This window comes from Saccopteryx leptura, chromosome 13 (genome assembly GCF_036850995.1).
Source record: "Saccopteryx leptura isolate mSacLep1 chromosome 13, mSacLep1_pri_phased_curated, whole genome shotgun sequence".
NCBI lineage: Eukaryota > Metazoa > Chordata > Mammalia > Chiroptera > Emballonuridae > Saccopteryx > Saccopteryx leptura.
Window position 1 is genome coordinate 17,423,753 of NC_089515.1, and position 18,864 is coordinate 17,442,616.

Consider the following 18,864-nt stretch of genomic DNA (forward strand, 5'->3'; position numbering starts at 1 on the left):
AAGTGAAAATTATGTATATACCACTACTAGTTATCTTGTCTTCCTGACCCAAACTAACCCGTCTGAAGATATGGAGAATATATATGACATACATGCATATACTAATGTGTGTATAAATATATATATAGTCGTTATATACACACATACATTAATAAAATCATACACGATTGACAGTTATAGGTTATAAATAGATTATAAATATAAATATAGAGCATATGATTTGACAAATGTATGAGTAAACCACAAACATAAGATAAAAAATTTTGTTAGTATTTAAATATATATTAAAGACAAAAACACTGATACCTGGTCATCATCATAGTTAGGATCTTTCACATCCACCTCCTCCACGTCATACACCTGCCCAGGTGTACCCCAAACACCTTTGCCTCCTGCACCACCTGAAGAGTTTTGAATTAATCAAGGAAAGAAACAAAGTTTATAGTTCGTAAATTTTAGTTTTAATAAAAATTTAAAATAATTCTTGATATTCAAATGTTAATTAAAATAACAGCTAAAAACTTGTATTTTTTTTTACAGTTGAGTTATACTTTAAACCTCTTTTTATTCAGATCACTGCTTTTCCAGTAAAGATTAGATATTTTATAACCTACTTTGAAATATCACGTTGAAATAGCTTATAAAGTTAAAACTAAAAAGGCAGCTGCTTTACAATAAATGAAAAAACAAAATAAGATCAGAAAAACTGCTATATTTGGAACCTCAAAGGAGGTGACATTATAGTTTAGCTCTAAATTTTATTTGGCATTTGAGACCAAAACAAAAAGAAATTATGTTGACCCAGTAAGATGTGGCATAGATAACTCAATAAGGAAGAAATTATTTAACAAAGAAGCATATAACGACCATCAAATGTTTTAGGGTCAAATACTCTTTAGATATAAAAGTACATATTAAACTACACTTTGCAAATAGCAATGTTACAAATAATTTCTATTTAAGCATTAATAGTATTGATCATTATTTCTCTCTACTTCTATATACAATCTGACTTGTAGAATTTAACAAATGCAACTTTCTCTCATTCACAGAACAAGAAAATTGTAGTACAAGAACCAGACAATCTATTTTTCCATTTGTACCTTTAGATGTGGTATATACCAACCTTTCTTTGGTAGTCCTCGTCCTTTCCCAGATCTGGATCGCCTATCTAGCAACTTTCCTTTTGGACTGGTTGGCACAGTCACTCCACTTCTAATGGCTTCGCTCCCATTGTCACTGACTGAGTCGCCTCTGCCAGAGTCCCGGGATGAGTTTTTTCGTAGTCTCCTTTTTGCCTTGGCATTAATTCTAGCTTCATGAATGGAGGATGCTGAAATCCAATTTCCATTTATCTCATTCTTTATACCCTCAGTCCCCGCATTTTCCTCATCACCAGAAAAGAGAGAGTCACTTAAGTTATCAGGATCTTGAAGAGGAAAACAAAAAAAGAAAATTCTAACTAAGTATTTTAACCATCTATTACCAAACCAATTATAATCAGAAGTTCTATTAGGTTGAATCACATGAAATTACCATTTTTATCGGTCAGTAATGGTCACATACTGGCAATTTCATATGACTCAAACTAATACATGACAACTAAATAGGATTGTGACTCTTCACATCAACATAGAAAATAAACTAAGGCATTGAATTTTAATGAACAAAGTTTACTGAAAGCATGTTATCTCACGTGCTTAGATCACACAATCTCTCTTAATATAAACACCAAATATAAAAACATTACACTTTTGTGAGCTAAGACAACTAAAGAGTTGGAGATATAAGATTAGTAAGGATCTTAAGAGACAGGATATAAATATATACAAAATGCCTAATATTACTGTATTTATCAAGCATGGTGCTGGCACTTTATTATTTTTACCCACCAATTTGGGAGCTATTTATTATATCATTTATACAGATTAGGAAACTAAGGCTGAAAGTATTTAAATAACTTGCCAAACATCTCATGATTAATTACAGACACTTAGAAAATATTACTAATCTGGCAAATAAGTGATCACATACGATTATTGAGCTGAACTGTTTATTGCTTTCAAAGCCGTCATCTCAAAGTTCTAATTTAGCTCTCTAAACTGGACTCACATTACCTAACCATCCTCTGAAAATCTTCCAGCCTATGTAAGGTTTGTACATTATCACTGAAAGATAGTAATATGTTTGGAGTTTCCAATGGTCTCCTGTTTAAAATGTTACCCTCACTACTCTTTTAGTTACCAAAATCCTTGAGGATATAGGTCAAGTATTACTTCCTCCATGAAAACTTTACTAACAATTCTACCCACAGTAATACTAATGCATGCATACTGCTCATTATCCGTATCACCAAAATCACTTTATTTTTATATAGCAGTTTTGCTTTTCCACTTAAGTTAAAAGTCTCAAAAGAAGAACTGTACTTTTTAGTATCCTCAGCACCTAGCAGAGTATCCTTCACACTATCAACTCAAATGTCTGTGCAGATCACATGACAGACATTCAGCTCTGCTCTGAAAACTTTGTTAAGTCAGAAAACCACTAAATTAGTTTACCCCTGGGCCAGTTTTTTTCATTTAGGCTAACTCAAGTCAGAATTGAATTCCTCAAATGGTTTTAAATATTCCTAACTGTAAACAGGATGTGTCAAATCTATGTGCCTGGGCTTTAACATGTTTTAATTATGTTGAAACTAAATTTTTTAAAAAGCTAACCTTCAGTCCCTGGCCAGTTGGCTCAGTGGATAGAGTGTCGGCCCGGCATATGAACATCCTGGGTTCAATTCCCAGTCAGGGGCACACAAGCGAAGCGGCCATCTGCTTCTCTCCCCACTTCCCACTACCCCTTCCCCTCCTGAGGTCTGAGTGGCTCCATTGGTTCAAGTGTCACCTGGGTCTGGCCTGTGGTGGCGCAGTGAATAAAGCGTTGACCTGGAATACGGAGGTTGCCAGTTCGAAACCATGGGCCTATCTGGTCAAAGCATCTATAGGAGTTGATACTTTCTGCTCCTCCCTCATTCTCTCTCTTTCTCTTTCTTACTCTCTCTCCTGTCTCTCTAAAAATTAATAAATAAAAATCTATAAAAAAATTTTGGAAAAAAAAGTATCACCTGGGTACCTGGATGCTACAGATAGCTCAGTGGGTCTGAGCATCTTAGCCTCAGGCACTAAAAGTAGCTCGGTTGATTTGAGCATTGGCCCAAGACGGGGGGGGGGGGGGGGGCGGGTTTGCCAGGTGGATCCCGTTCAGGGATGCCAGTCTGCCTCACTATCTCCCCTCCTCTCACTTAAAAAAAAAAGTCAACCTTTAAAAAGCATAGATGTATTAAAATCTGAATAATTCTTGACAAAACATAAAATTTAGCAATAAACATCATTGTAATAAAAAAAACATTAAATAGCCCTGGCTGGTTGGCTCAGTGGTAGAGTGTCGGCCTGGCATGCAGGAGTCCCGGGTTCGATTCCTGGCCAGGGCACACGAGGGAAGTGCCCATCTGCTTTTCCACCCCTCCCCCTCTCCTTCCTCTCTGTCTCTCTCTTCCCCTCCTGCAGCCAAGGCTCCACTGGAGCAAAGTTGGCCCGGGCGCTGAGGATGGCTCTGTGGCCTCTGCCTCAGGCACTAGATGGCTCTGGTTGCAACAGAGCGATGCCCCAGATGGGCAGAGCATCGCCCCCTGGTGGGCGTGCCAGGTGGATCCCAGTAGGGCGCATACGGGAGTCTGACTGCCTTCCCGTTTCCAAATTCAGAAAAATACAAAAAAAAAAAAATTAAATAGAATCAAATTACTTCATTAGTCTCTTAAGTACTACTATCCATGCCTTCGGTCCTCAAACCATTCTCCAAGTTGAGTGGAAACTGAATTTCTAAAACATGCCCACACTGAATGAAACTCATTTGAAGGTATTCCTACTAGGTCAAAATAAAGTGTAAACCCATTACCTTGTAACTTAAGGTCCTTTATTTTCTTTTTCTTTTAATGTTTACTTTATTGATTTTAGAGAGAGGAAGGGAAAGAGTGGGAGAGACAGGAACATCAATCTGTTTCCGTATGTGCCCCGACCAGAGATCGAACCAGCAACCTCTGTGCTTTGGGACAATGCTCTACCCAACTGAGCCATCCAGCCAAGGCTTATGGTCCTTTATGATCTTGCCCCTGCTTATATCACCAGAATAACTGCGGAGCACCCCATATTCAAACAGTTAGAGCTTATACCTGGTACCATAGCAGGGATCATGATGTGCCAATATGTGACCATTACTGAGATACTGACCTAATGGGGGGCTTAGTTTAGCAGAATAATACAAAATATATTAGAAAAAAGGGAAAGTATAAAGTAGAAGACCAGCTAAGAAAATGTTGCAGTAATGCAGTCACCAACTGGAAAGGGCACGGGTAGGAACTGCAGGGTAATTGAAAATGTGACACTTTTCATAAAAAAATAAAAAGCTTTTAAACAAAATAGATTCAAGAAAAATGAAATGATATCTTAAAATTTATATTTTTTCTTTTTAAATTTTTCCAATTTTCTTTTAAAATTGATTTTAGAGAAAGGAAGGGGGAAGGGAAAAGAGAGAGGGAGGAAGAGAAAGAGGGAGGGAGGGAAAGAAGGAGGGAGAGAGACATCGATTTATTGTTTTATTTATTATATGCATTCATTGGTTGATTCTTGTATGTGCCCTGAACTGGAATCAAATCCACAACCTTGATGTATCGGGATGATGCTGTGACCAACTGAGCTACCTAGCCAGAGCCAGTATCTAAGTTTATAGACTAGGAAAGCAATCCAGGGTTAGAAGGGTGAGTTTGTAATATCATCATAACCATCATCATAACTAAACTGGTAGCCATAGTAGTACTACTTCTGTCATTACCATCACTATTGTTACCTACTAGGTATCAGTTTCTATCCTACACACTTTACATACATGGTCTATAATCCTCACAAAACTCTATAATGAAGATATTTACCCTAGTTTACAGATGGAAGATGTTTCATAGGAAAGTTACATATCTAAAACAAATTGTGGCCAGGATTCAAACATGTGAATCTTGGATCACTATAATTATAGACTATACAAAGCTTGAGTACAGCAGAGTGGTGACAGCTAAAGAGATAAAATGAACAAAGGAAGGGATGTAAAGAGAGAAAAGCAAAAGAGGAAGGAGAAGGACCAGAGCTCAGACAAATCAGATGGAATTTCAAGTAAGAGTCGGTAGTAGAAGAAAACATTAAACATCTACCTGTAACATATTACTTTTAATTATTCTACAATTAAGGTGAACCACCAAACTCGTCTAGAAGATAAAGGACTTAGAAGTATAATTAAATGCTTTAAACCATCCCCTAGAGTACTAAAGTATTCAGTTTAAATATATTTCTCACTTGAGTTTTTCTTCTTCAACTATTTTATTATCTTTTCAGATACAAGGGAGGGCCCAAATAGGTTTAGTTATAATACAAATAAATGATACAATAATAAGTAAATAATACAAGAATAAACTGTTTCATGTTCTCATAACTGTAAGTGGCTATCATACTGGGCAGTTCAGAAAACAAAGTAATAACCAGGTGTGTGTGCACATGTGTACACACACAATGGAATACAACTCAGCCATAAAAAATGAAATATTGCCATTTATTACAACATGAATGGATCTTGAGAGTATTACATTAAGTGAAGTAAGTCAGACAGAAAAGGACAGAAACCACATGATTTTGCTCATATATAGAATATAAAATAATTAACAAAACAAATAAACAAAGAAATGCATAGATACAGACAACAGAATGGTAGCTACCAGAGAAGAAAGAGGGTATGGGAAGACAGACTAGGTAAAGGGGGTCAAATATATTAACAGAAGGAAACTAGACTTCAGGTGGAGAGCACACAGTAGAGTACAGACAGAAAACTATAATCTTATACACTCGACAATTATTTAATATTATTAACCGATGTTTCCCCAATACATTTTAACTATATAGAGAAACAATTATCTATATGTAAAATATATATATATTTTTTTGTAAAATATATTCTTAACTTGTATTATTACCACCCCCACCTCAATGAAGGAGATACATGATACCCATTTATAACCCTAAAAATCAAGTACATTACTCATAGCTATTGTATATACCAGGACCCAAATAATCCTTAATTATAATAGTTTTTTTCAACTATAATTTTCAAGCATACTTGAAATCAGAATGATAAATAAAAATGGCAAAGAAGTTTCAACTTCAAATTGTCTGTTCTGCTCAAAGAAAACTATATAACTTGTACACAACAGTGAGATAGTCACTGAAAAAAAATAAAGCTGTATTAAAAAGTGAAATATCTATTTATGTTATAAAAATTATTTTTAATTATTAAAATTATAAAGCAAACAAATATATCAATATGAAACGGTCTCATTATTCAGAATATTTCAAAATACTAATTAACTGTCTACATCAGTGGTAGTCAACCTGGACCCTACCACCCACTAGTGGGTGTTTCAGCTTTCATGGTGGGCGGTAGTGGAGCAACCAAAGTATAAATAAAAAGATAGATTTAACTATAGTAAGTTGTTTTATAAAGATTTATTCTGCCAAACTTAGCGAAAATCCGACATAAAGTACTTGGTAAGTAATTATTATTATATGCTTTAACTTGCTGTAACTCTGCTTTATAAATTGTATAAAGTAAAGTTACTTCCCTACTTTATAAATCACATTACTGTGGAACCGGTGGGCAGTTAGAAAATGTTACTACTAACAGAGATACAAAAATGGGCAGTAGGTATAAAAAGGTTGACTACCCCTGGTCTACACAAAGATTATTATGAAAGCTAGACATATATCTCAAGTTGTCTGAAGTTGATATTTTGTTTGTTAATTTTATCCATTTATTCATTTTTTAGAGAATGGAAGGGAGCAAGAAACATCAATTTACTACTCCACCCATTCATGCATTCATTGGTTGATTCTTGTATGCGCCCTGACGGAGGATCAAACCCACAACAACCTTGGCTTACCAGGCCAATGTTCTAACCAACTGACACACCTGGCCAGTGCTGAACTTACTCAGCAATTGAATACCTATTGCAAAAAAACCATCTTTATAAATACATGCTATTCAAGCATGACAGAAAGTAAGGGAAAATACCCACAGGTAATTTATAAAATATAAATTACTGGTTAGGAAAGATATCAAAAATACCAAGTAGTTTCTGTTATAGAACTCACTAGCTCATGCAAGTTCACTATTCCTCCCCATTTTGCACAATAGTTTATTATAGTGTAAAATAAGAATATATAATATTTGAAGGGACAGGCAAAAATGTAAGAACATGTGATGAATTTTCTATGAAAATAAGAATCACAAACTTGATTTTAAAAATATGACCTCGCCTAACTGATAGTAGCACAATGGACAGAGGATTGCTGAAGTCACTGCCCTGAGTGTGGGTTCATTTGGCTTGAACACAGGTTCACCAGCTTGAGCGAGGGATCATCAATACAATCCCATGGCTGCTGGCTTGAGCAAGAAAGAGGTCACTGGCTCAGCTGGAGCCTCCCAGTCGACGCAGTATGAGAGGCAATCAATGAACTAAAGTGCTGCAACTACGAGTCAATGCTTCTCATCTCTCTCTCTAAATAATAATAATAATAATAATATGACCTATTTTCTTCTAGCATGAAGATGGTTTTTAAAGTAAAGACTGCCCTGGCCAGTTGGCTCAGTGGGAGAGTATTGGTCTGGCATGTGGATGTCCTGTGTTCGATTCCTGGTCTAGGCACATAGGAAGAGACCATCTGTTTCTTCACCTCTCCCCTCTCCCCTCCCTTTCTCTCTTTCTTTCCTGCCACCATCCTGCAGCTAAGACTCAATTGATTCGAGCACATTGGCCCAGGTGCATCAAACAGGTCCGTGAAGCCTCTGCCTCAGGTGCTGAAAATGGCTCAGTTGCAAGCATGGCCCCAGAAGGGCAGAGCATCGGTCCTAGACGGGGGTTGCTGGGTGGATCCCAGTCAGGGCACATGCGGGAGGCTGTCTCTCTATCTCCCCTTCTCTCACTTGTAAAAGAAGAAGATAGATAGATAGAAATAGACAAAATAAAGTAAATGTGGTTTTAATATCATGGCTTCATAAAATGTGGTATGGCCTGAAACTTGGTCAGAATACAATCAAAGTTCAAAATAACACTTACCTGTAGGGTTTACATTCAGTATCTGCTCATTTTCTACATCCATTATTCCTTAATTTCACTTGCACTGATTAAATTACCAAATGGAAGTCTTCCCTTGGGATCTATTTCTTCAAAAAAATAAAAAAGAAAGAAAAGTTTCAATATATTTCTGATATAATTAAGGCAAATTCCATTTATTTAATAATACTGTAAAAAGAAAGCCACCAGATAACTCCATTTTTTAAACAAAAGAGTTCAGTTCACTTTCAAAGCTTATGCTAAGTAATATTTGTTTTCAATCTTCTTGACAAGTTTACCTGTGTCCATAAAAAAAAAAAAAAGGTCCTATTTCTGGATATGCCAAATGACCCTTTTAACTTGGAATTAAAGATCACTCACTATACATGTTTATTTCAAGTTAATACATACACTTCTATTTTTTTTTAAATAAAAGGCTTTATAATTAATCTGATAAAAAATACTGGTTAGTTTGCTAACAAAGAATTATGAGGACTACAAAATGCAAACAATAAAGTACTGGCTAATCAAGAATATCACAAGACTATGTTATTTTTCATTCTACAACATATCTGGAAGCAGACATATATGCCATTTCATCACATAAGTACCTATAACTACTGTTATACAACTTTGAGATTGGGACAGATTTTAAAAATTGTTTTCCATGATAAGAGTATTATTTTTATAGCCTGAAAAAAAGCATTAAAAATTTTTTCTTTACCTATTTTAAAAAGGAATAAGTACAATGACATTATCATCTCAATATTTGAGACTTCAGTTTCAAAATGGCTTAAAAATTATTAATGCTGGAAGATTTTGATTAAATCATTTACCTTCTATTTAGACAATTAACTTAGTAATATAAATCAATGTTGCTGGAAAGACTATCAAAATATATTTTCATAAGAACTTTTACCAGAAGGTATAATCAAGTATGATTTCAGAATCTCTCTGGAATTATTTTTCAAATAGTGGTTTACAGCAGTGGTCCCCAAACCCCGGGCCGCGGACCGGTACCAGTCCGCGGGCCATTTGGTACTGGTCCGCAGAAAAAATAAATAAATAACTTACATTATTTCCCTTTTATTTATATTTAAGTCTGGACGATGTTTTATTTTTAAAAAATGAGGCCTGACCTGTGGTGGCGCAGTGGATAAAGCGTCGACCTGGAAATGCTGAGGTCGCCGGTTCAAAACCCTGGGCTTGCCTGGTCAAGGCACATATGGGAGTTGATGCTTCCAGCTCCTCCCCCCGTCTCTCTCTCCTCTCTAAAATGAATAAATAAATAAATAAAAATTAAAAAAAAAATGACCAGATTCCCTCTGTTACATCCAAGACTCACTCTTGATGCTTGTCTTGTAAGTTCGACAATTATATTTAAAAATATCACAGTTTTTACACAGGTCGCATAATTTTATTTTGTGCATTTATCCATCCCACCCTAAAGGTCGGTCTGTGAAAATATTTTCTGACATTAAACCGGTCTGTGGCCCAAAAAAGGTTGGGGACCACTGGTTTACAGTACACTTAAATAATAAAAGTTGTATATCGGTCCTCCCAGTCATTCACAGTAATTTCACTGGCAGTATGATCCTCTTTTAAGACATAAAATGCACAAATTAACGAAAATGACTGATGAACTACAGAAAAGCATATTTTTCTCATACAGCATAACCAACAGCAGATGTCATTTTAGAATGATATATGATGCCACCTGGAACTCCAAGGTGAAACTGACTTAAATTCCTCAATATATACTATTTTAACATCTTAAAAGTTTACAGTATTTTTTTGCCAGAAAAGGGTATTATTTTGTAAAACAAAAATAAACACAATCTTTTGCTAAAATTATAAATTCTTAATATGACATAATCCTTAGGCTGCTGAAATGCTATCATGCTGCTTCAGAAATTGACAAAAAGCAACATCACTCCAATTCTATAAAGACATGATTTTATATAAACACCTCTGAATATAATTCCCACAAACTGGATTTAGGAGAAAAAAATAACCTTCGAAAGATATACAAAAATAGTTTTGAATCTAAACATTTAATGTCTTTCATGACTGAAAATGCCATCTGTTTCATTTCTGTATATGAATTACTCATTACAAAAAAGTGAAAATGTGTATGAGTTTTTTACACTAGAGCTACCATTAAAGTATTTTTCATACTGATGCAATCATAACCTGAGAAAATACTTTCTGCAGAACATAGCTAATAAAGGAAATGAAACGAGAACTGATGTTTATAAAGCCCTTTCTACTTCAAAAAGAATTTTACATACATTTCATGTACCTCTCAGAACAATCCTGAGGTAGGTACTTTCACTCTGCACACAACTGAATAGATTCTGAAAAGGCAGGTGACCTGTCCAAAGAGAAGGCTGCTCAGTGGAAGAACCAGGTTTAGAACCTAAACCTACCCTGCACTGTTTGCATACATTCAATACCAAAGTTTAGAATACCACAGTAAGATTGTTTTTTTAGGGTTAAAAGAGAAAAACTTATTAAAACACAGACTCCGATTATTACATCAAATTTTTAAGTACTGCTTTCCAAACAAAAATATTTACTTTTAACTATTATACAGAAGACATTCAGTTGGGCAAAGAAAATTGTTAGATAATGACTATCATCTATACCATGTTTGTTTTTATTAAGTAATCATAAAAAAAATAGCCCTGTGTCTTCAGGCGATGGTTATGCAATCAAGAACTCAGTCACACTTGATAGCAAAACAGACAGTTGTAGAAGGATAAAGATATGTTCTCTGTTTTTATTCTCTTCAAAGCAGGAACACCCCCCCCCCCTCAGTTTACTTAAGAACCCTTAAGATCTTTGCCCCAAACTTAAGAAAATGTAAAACAAAAAAATTAAACCTCCATCCTCCATACTAAACTACAATATTGTTTCAATACAACAAAACTATATGTGTATTAGAAAAAATTAAGGCTGAAATTAAAGTTTTTATTTCTCCAATGTTTCAAAGAAACATACACACAGAAATCTTCAACTGCCAAGACAGTCCCTAAAAGATAAGTCTCAGCTTCCCAGCACTCCCTTCCAAAAATCTAATTCCTGAAATATACCTGATAATCCACCCTGACAGTTTTTAAAGTTCAGTCCATATGTTAACTAGAAAATTATTTGTATTCATTCCAGGGCTACAATCACAGCTAATTAGCAACTTAAAAGCAGCTAAAACGTTTTAACCACAATGATGCAAAAGTGAGCACTATAGAAAAGATCAAAATATCATTTATTTTTGCACTCCTAGGCACTTTTCCTTATTACTATACTACAAGATAATAATAACCCATCAAAATTCAAAGATGCCTGCAGAGATCATTAGGGAATTTAACAAACCTATAGTGAAGGAGGGTTAAGAGCAGAAATACCAATAATTACATTTACAACACATCAGCAGTTCTTTTTAAAAAGTATATGGTGGTTTCCTAAAAAGCCTTGTATTAAGGAGAATGCCAAAATTCTAAGAACTCAACAGTAAAAACAGGCGGTGGCTGACTTATCCACACGAAGATGCATTTTTAACTGTTTTAATTACGTGTAGTAACTACCCTGCTCCTGGCGACGTGGCTAGTTCTCACAAGGACACGGGAGACGGGCGATACCGACTTCAGCAAACCGTTCTGCAGCTCTTGCAGAAATGAAATCATAAAAACCCTGCCGTGGACGAGGCAGCACCGAACTGACAAATGCAACACACACAGCGTGCTTTTCAGCGAAAGGGGGCTCCCTTCCCGTCTGTGTTTTCTCCGGAAGATTTCATTTAAACTAAAACAAACAGAGGGGCCCACGACCCCGCGCCTCCCCGCGGAGAGCCCAGCGGCGGGCACGTGCCGGCCCCCGGCGCAGCGGCGAACGCGCGGCCCCCGAGCAGCGGGCGCGCCGCGTCCCCTCGCCGGGAGGCCCGGCCCCCGGCCGCCGTCCGGACCGGCCCCGGCCCCGGCGGGCCGACGGCATGGGGGGCGGGGCGGCTCCCCAGAGGGCCCCCGAGGCGGCCGGCGCGCGAGGGGCCGCGACCACGCTCCCAGGGTCTCCGCCAGGCCAGACACGCGCCGTCCGACGCCCACTCCCCAGATAGGAGGAAACGGCGGCCTGCGGGCCGGGCCGGGAACGGGCCCTGTCCGCCGAGCGCGCCCCGAGCGGCGGGGATGGGGGCCGGGAGGGGGCGGGCCCGCGCCGAGGGCACCGGGGCCCGGGGCGTCGGGGGGGACACGGCGGGCCGGCGGGGCTCCGAGGCGGCAGCGGGCCCCCAGCCGCGCCGAGCCGGACCGGCCAGACGGGGCCGCGGCCTCCACGCCCCCTCCCCCTCCCAACGTGCGGCTGCATCGCGGAGAGACCAGGGCTGGGGGAGACGGAGCAGCGCTCCCGAGCGTGCGAGCCGCGCCGGTACTGACCCCTCGAGCCGCTGCCGCCGCTGCTCGCCCAGGTCCCCGGTCCGCTGCCCCGACCCCGCTCCTCAGCCTCTGCCGCTGCCTCGGAGCGTCTCCGACCCCTCTCGCTCTGTTTTTGTTTTGTTCTACCCAGTAACACGGGGGCGAGAGGCCGGTGTTGATTGGACGAGGCGAGGAGGTCGGCTGGCCAATCGTAGCGGAGAAGCTGGAGCTGCGAGGAAAAGGGAGGGAAGTGAAACGTGGAAAGCTGGACAGGGGCGCAGGAAGGCGCATGCGCGTCGGGCTCCCAGACTTGTCTGGAGTGGGAGCGGGGCGGGCAGCTGAAGTGGGGGAGAGTGGGGAGGCGAGGCGGGATGGAGGCGTTGGTTCTGAAAGGGCAGTGGCCTTGGTGGGGAGTGGTGGGGGGAGTATGCTGAGGTGCCTTGGCCTGCTCGCTCATTCCCCTCACTGGGCAGTTAGCAAAGTCCGTTAAAGCAAAGGCTTTGAGCTTCCTGAGGGTCCCTGACCCCATTTCCCGACACTCCTCCCCGAATACCCTTAATTTTTCCAGTTCTTTCTCTGGCTGGCCCCTGCTCACTCCTTGACGCCTGTGTGTACAAACCCCACGTTAAGGACTTTATCTCAGTGAATGCTCTCAACCTTTGAGATGGAAATCACTCCCATTTCACAAACGAGGAAACAGACTCAAAAACGCTTTGAAGTCTTTGTATTCGTGAGTAGTCAGGCCACTGTTGTTCAAACTCACTGAACTCTGGCTATAACTTCTTTATTGAAACTTTAACTTCCTTTTTAATTTTTCTATATGTTTTTGAGGAAGCCTCATGCTGTTTATGACCCAGCAATTCCACTTCTGGAAATAAATCCAAAGAAACCCGGAACACTAACTCGAAAAGGACATGCACCCCTAGTTCATTGCAGCATTATTTACTATAGCCAAGATTTGGAGGCAGCCAAGTTGGCCATCAGTAGATCGGTAGATAAAAAGGCTGTTGTACATTTATGCAACCGAATAGTACTCGGTTGTGAAAAAGAAGGAAATCTTACCTTTTGCAACAGCATGGATGGACCTGGAGAGTATTATGCTAAGTGAAATAAGCCAGGCAGAGAGAGACAAATACCATATGGTATGATATGATTTAATTTATACGTAGAATCTAATGAGCAAAATAAACAAAATAGAAACAGACTCAGAAATACAGAAAACTGACAATTGTCAGAGCGGAGAGGGGGAGGGGCATGAAAATGATGAAGGCATTTAGCAAAAAAGAAAACATAGACAGACAACAGCATGGTGATTACAAAAGGGACAGGGAGGTGGGGGAGATGAAGAGGGTAAAGGAGGATTAAATGTGATGGAAAGGGCATGACTTGGATGGTGAACACCATACAATACACAGAAGATTATAGAAGTGTGACCTTGGAACCTATATAATTGTATTAACCAATGTCAACCCAATAAATTCAATTAAAAAGAAAGAAAGAATAGAACTTCCACCTCTTGTGGTTGTTCTTTGTGTTTTTTTCCTCCTGGCTATGCTTCTCTTTGACTAGTCTTCTCAATTTTTCTTGTCCCCCAACCCCTGAGGTCCTGACCAGAACCTTCTGCTGTCTCTGTGGACTCAGGAGAAGACTCAGGCACTATCTCTGGCAAGATAGTGTCCCCAAAATCCAAGTGCTCCCTCCCTCACCAGGTGAGCCTCTTGCCTGACGTACCCCTTCTGCCCAGTCACTCTGTCTGGGAACCATCTCTAATGTTGTAATTCCTCTACACACACACACACACACACACACACACGAAGAAAAAAAAAACACAAAAGAAAACCTGTCACCTGCTACCCTTTGCCTGCCTGGAACGTTGGTACCTGAGCCAGGCATTTAAGGCCCCTGGTGTGACTTCAAGACCTTCTAGCCATGTGTCTCCACACCCCTAACCAGTGCATACCCCACCTTGGCTGTGACCCACTTGGACCACTCCTTGTTCCATATGCTTTCCCACCTCCTGAAGACTCTATCATATCGCCTGGAAAGGCCTCCTCTTATCTCCCACTGTTGCCTGGTGGATCCTATCCATGGCTCAGGGCCCTCCCACCTAGGCCTTTTAGAGCCTCGTGACTAGATATGATCTTCCTGTGACCAGATTTCTCACAGTATTGGCTTGTTGTGCCTCTGGGGGCACCAATCACATTCTACTTTTCATTATGTCCTTGTCCTAGCTCTTCTCCTGTTAGATTGACACTTCTTTGAGGGCAAGACTTGTGTCTTATTATTGTTGTAGAGCTTAAGAAGACACCTTGTACATTTATTGTACTTGTGCAATAAATACACCTTGATCTGAGTTCACAAAGGTTCTCAGCAGTTGGTGTTCAACCCCACCTCCTGGCAGGGCCCTCCTGGCATGGCCAGCATCCAACTATGAGTCACTTTTACTTTTTAAAAGCAAAGCTTCCTGTTCATTCAGTTTTGTTTTGTTTTCCAATCACCCGCAGCTGTCTCCTTTCCTTTCTCTGCCAGGGTTTAACCATCTCCACTGGTTGGGAACTGTTGGCTCCTTTTCTTCATCCATCCCTCGCTTTAACCACATTTTCCCTTTTCTCCTTTTCAGATCGTGACCCTTTCCTTCTTCCTCCCTGCCACCAACCTCCTCTGACGCTTGCTAGGTTCTTTCATTAAGTCACTTATTTAACATTAATTATACTCCTGTGGAATATCCAAGCTGCAATGGGGAGGCACCCCAAGATCTACGCAGTCAAAAACCAGTGAGATACAATTACCCATCTTTAAAAGCACCTATAACAACCGCTCTCTTTTAGCAAATCGCCCCAAAAGAACCCATTATGGAATAAAACTTTCAAATCCTTTTTACCCATCCTCTTCAGGACTACACGTGATGCCTGGCATCCCAGAACCTACCTTAGGGAATGCCCCTGTAGTTGACAGTGCTTGACCAGTTTGAACCAGGTGGTCAAGAAATGGGGTTCTAGTTCTAGCTCCCCTCCTAACTACCTGGAAGAAATTCAACCCCTCTCACCAATAATATTTCAAAATTGGGCTCAAGTAGTAGTTTTCAAGGTATTTTCCAAAGACCATGAATTCATGGAACTTTAACAGATATCACAAAATCAGCTAGGAAAGAAATTGTTTTAACAAAGTTAAAAATGTTTATTTTTTCCTCCAACTCTTCTCAGTGTATTTCATAAGCTTATCTGTCTTGAGAATCTTGGGGGACCAGAGTAGGAAACTAAATAACATTACCCCAACTTATTTAAACCCAAATCCTTTTTTTTTTTTTTTTTTTTTTTTTGTCAAGGTACCCAGAATCAGTGTTGCTTAGAAACCAGTTTGGGAAATATAGCTGCTGTCACCAACATTCCTTCCAGCTTCACCTTTGCTAAATATTCAAAAAGAATAAAAAAGAGTAAGCTGGAAAATGGAAATGTATCCAAGTGCAAAGAATGTTTGCCCACCAAAGCAATCCACAAATATTTATTGTGGGTTTATTCTGGGAAAAGATGGAGCTGATCCATCTGTGTTCTTGGCAGAGGCACTATATTCTACCTTAGGGTGGTAATGTCCAAAGCCTAGCGCTGCCCTGGCTTCTGGGCCACCATGTACATTTTCATTCCACATTATAATGGCTACTAACTGACTTTCTGTTTCCTAAAGTCCCGTGCCTAGGAGCTTATGTTAATTTAGCTGTTGGATGAAAGAAAAGGAGAGAACCCTTCCCTTCAACTCATTCGATCCAGAATTATGGAAATATAATATTCATTTCCTTTAAGAATGACCCATTCCAGTTTAGGAGAGAAAGGGCCACACAGTGTTGTCCAGAATAAGACAGCTATTCAGAGGTGACAATCAAAACTCTGTGCTGTGTGATCAGCTAGACATACATAATGTCTTACCTATACCCTGTACCCCTCAGGATTAAGCACTATTGAGATGCCTAGAGGGACACAAAAAATAGTTTAGTTTGTTAGGTTGTTTGTGGGTGTAGGATAGTTTCTTTCTAGTTTCTTGTTTTTGCCTCTGAAGAGAAGTTATTGTGTCCCTAACTGACTGTGTTGCTTTGGGCATTTCACTTCTGGGTCCATTGAATGCCTCAATTTCTTACACTGTAACAGGCATCCCCAAACTACGGCCCATGAGCCGCATGCGGCCCCCTGAGGCCATTTATCCAGCCCTCCACCAAACTTCCAGAAGGGGCACCTCTTTCATTGGTGGTCAGTGAGAGGAGCACTGTATGTGGCAGCCCTCCAATGGTCTGAGGGACAGTGAACTAGCCCCCTGTGTAAAAAGTTTGGGGACACCTGCAGTATAGAAGAAGGCTTAGGCTCCTGCAGGAAGTCCTTAGAGAGCCATTTGCATTCTGGTACCCAATGATACTAGGCAAGGCATTGAGATAGCACAACTGGAGTCCTTGTAATGGGGGACAAGACAAGGGTGAGTTTGCCACTGGTGACAAGGGAAGAATTCCACCAGGTGTGGACAGAGAAACTGTCAACCCAGGGGCTTTCTTTGAATGCAAAGCTCAGATATTACTTCCCCGTGGCCTATTATACCAAAGGCAATAGCAAAGGCTGGTGTAGGGTTGGGAGTGCTAACCAGTTCATGTGGGTTAGTTACTTGGAAATGCACAGGTGCGAGGCAAAAGATAAGCAGCTCAAATGAGCTACTATTGTCCTTGGAACCCTCCAAAGCCTTTTCAGGTCTTTAGGCAGAGTGGGTTCCTTAGTTACTAAGGCTTAGTAAGCACCGTTCATGCCCCTTGAATAACATCTAGCGGAGGCCATCTTTCTCTGGAGTCTGAGGGAGGCCTTAGCCTACTTCTTCTGAAAAGCTTTCAGATACTGTCCTTTGCACCAGCTATATCTACCTGAGCTGATACCCTACCTCCTATTTCATCAAACCAAGGACTGAATTTTAGAAGTCCCCACAAGGCACTGAATTGCTTTTATAAACAGTAATAGACATGAACAGAGGTCCCCAAACTATGGCCCGCGGGCCGCATGCGGCTCCCTGAGGCCATTTATCCGGTCCTGCCGCACTTCTGGAAGGGGTACCTCTTTCATTGGTGGTCAGTGAGAGGAGCACATTGACCATCTCATTAGCCAAAAGCAGGCCCATAGTTCCCATTGAAATACTGGTCAGTTTGTTGATTTAAATTTACTTGTTCTTTATTTTAAATATTGTATTTGTTCCCATTTTGGTTTTTTACTTTAAAATAAGATATGTGCAGTGTGCATAGGGATTTGTTCATAGTTTTTTTTTAGAGTCCGGACCTCCAACAGTCTGAAGGATAGTGAACTGGCCCCCTGTGTAAAAAGTTTGGGGGCCCCTGGACATGAAGCATACACTGAAGAAAGAGTTAGCTGCATATAAAGAATTCTAATACGATAGCTGACATTGGTGTTGTGTCTTACGGCTCTCTGAGCACTTCCACCTCCTCCCTATGAAGTATAGAAGCAGATTATCTCTCTGTCTCTTTCACTCTTTCCAAATAGGGAAGCTTCCAGAAAAGCTTCTGCTTTGAAGATGAAGAAAATAAGGCTTGTGGAGATCGTTGGTAATCATGAGACTTTGATGCCAAAAGGAAATGCAGGGATCCCTACTCCAAACCTTTCATTTTACAAATGAAGAAAGAGAGACCCAGAGAATTACTGAGTTGCCCAAAGCCATGCTGCTATTTAGTTAGTAGAGGCAGCATATAAATGAGGTCTCAGTGTCCCAGCTTTGCACAGGCTAGGGATCATGTTGACAGGGGAGGTCCAGACCTCCTGACACCCAGGGCTGGGCTGGATTGTATCTGCCACTAAACCTTGAGTCTTTTGATTAAAAGAATAAATAAAAGTTTTATATCTGAGCCTGTTTCTGCTCCTCAGAGCCTCTGGTTATCAGATGAGTCCATTTTAAGGACTTGGATGTGAAGAAGGCAGGGGAGTGGTAGGTGGGTTAGGCTTTGCATGATGTTTAGAAGCTGTTGATCGGGGCATTTTCAAGAATCTCTGTTCAAAGAGCATAGAGTAATGTGAAGCATAGCACACACAAAAAAGGAGATGCAGTGTTTTAAAATAGCATGTACCGAAAAAGGCTAATAAGGTTTTACTTCCCCAATTCAAGTTTTGAGGGGTTTTCTCGATGCAAGTCTTTCCGTCCCCTCTCCACCCCCACCACCAGATCACTCCTGTTTCTAGGACTTAGAAAGAAGCTCAGTTAGGGTTGAGGAACTCCAACAGATCATCTTTTCCC

The 18,864-nt window shown here is 40.2% G+C and overlaps 1 protein-coding gene across 3 annotated transcripts in view; it reads right to left on the bottom strand.

Annotated features, from left to right (window-relative positions):
* The window catches only part of PDCD4 (programmed cell death 4), a 30,097-nt gene extending 17,320 nt beyond the window's left edge, over window positions 1-12,777 (bottom strand). Inside the window, exons 1-4 of one of the 3 annotated variants that reach the window (XM_066354767.1) lie at window positions 12,622-12,777; window positions 8,198-8,304; window positions 1,127-1,429; window positions 307-401 (exon numbers count right to left, since the gene is read on the bottom strand). In XM_066354767.1, coding sequence (XP_066210864.1) covers window positions 307-401; window positions 1,127-1,429; window positions 8,198-8,240 — 441 coding nt within the window. In that variant the 5' untranslated portion in view covers window positions 8,241-8,304; window positions 12,622-12,777. Of the gene's footprint in view, window positions 1-306; window positions 402-1,126; window positions 1,430-8,197; window positions 8,305-9,333; window positions 9,435-12,621 lie in introns of those variants that run through there. The other 2 variants (XM_066354769.1, XM_066354768.1) reach the window with 2 other exon arrangements.
* Between the last annotated feature and the right edge of the window lie 6,087 nt (window positions 12,778-18,864).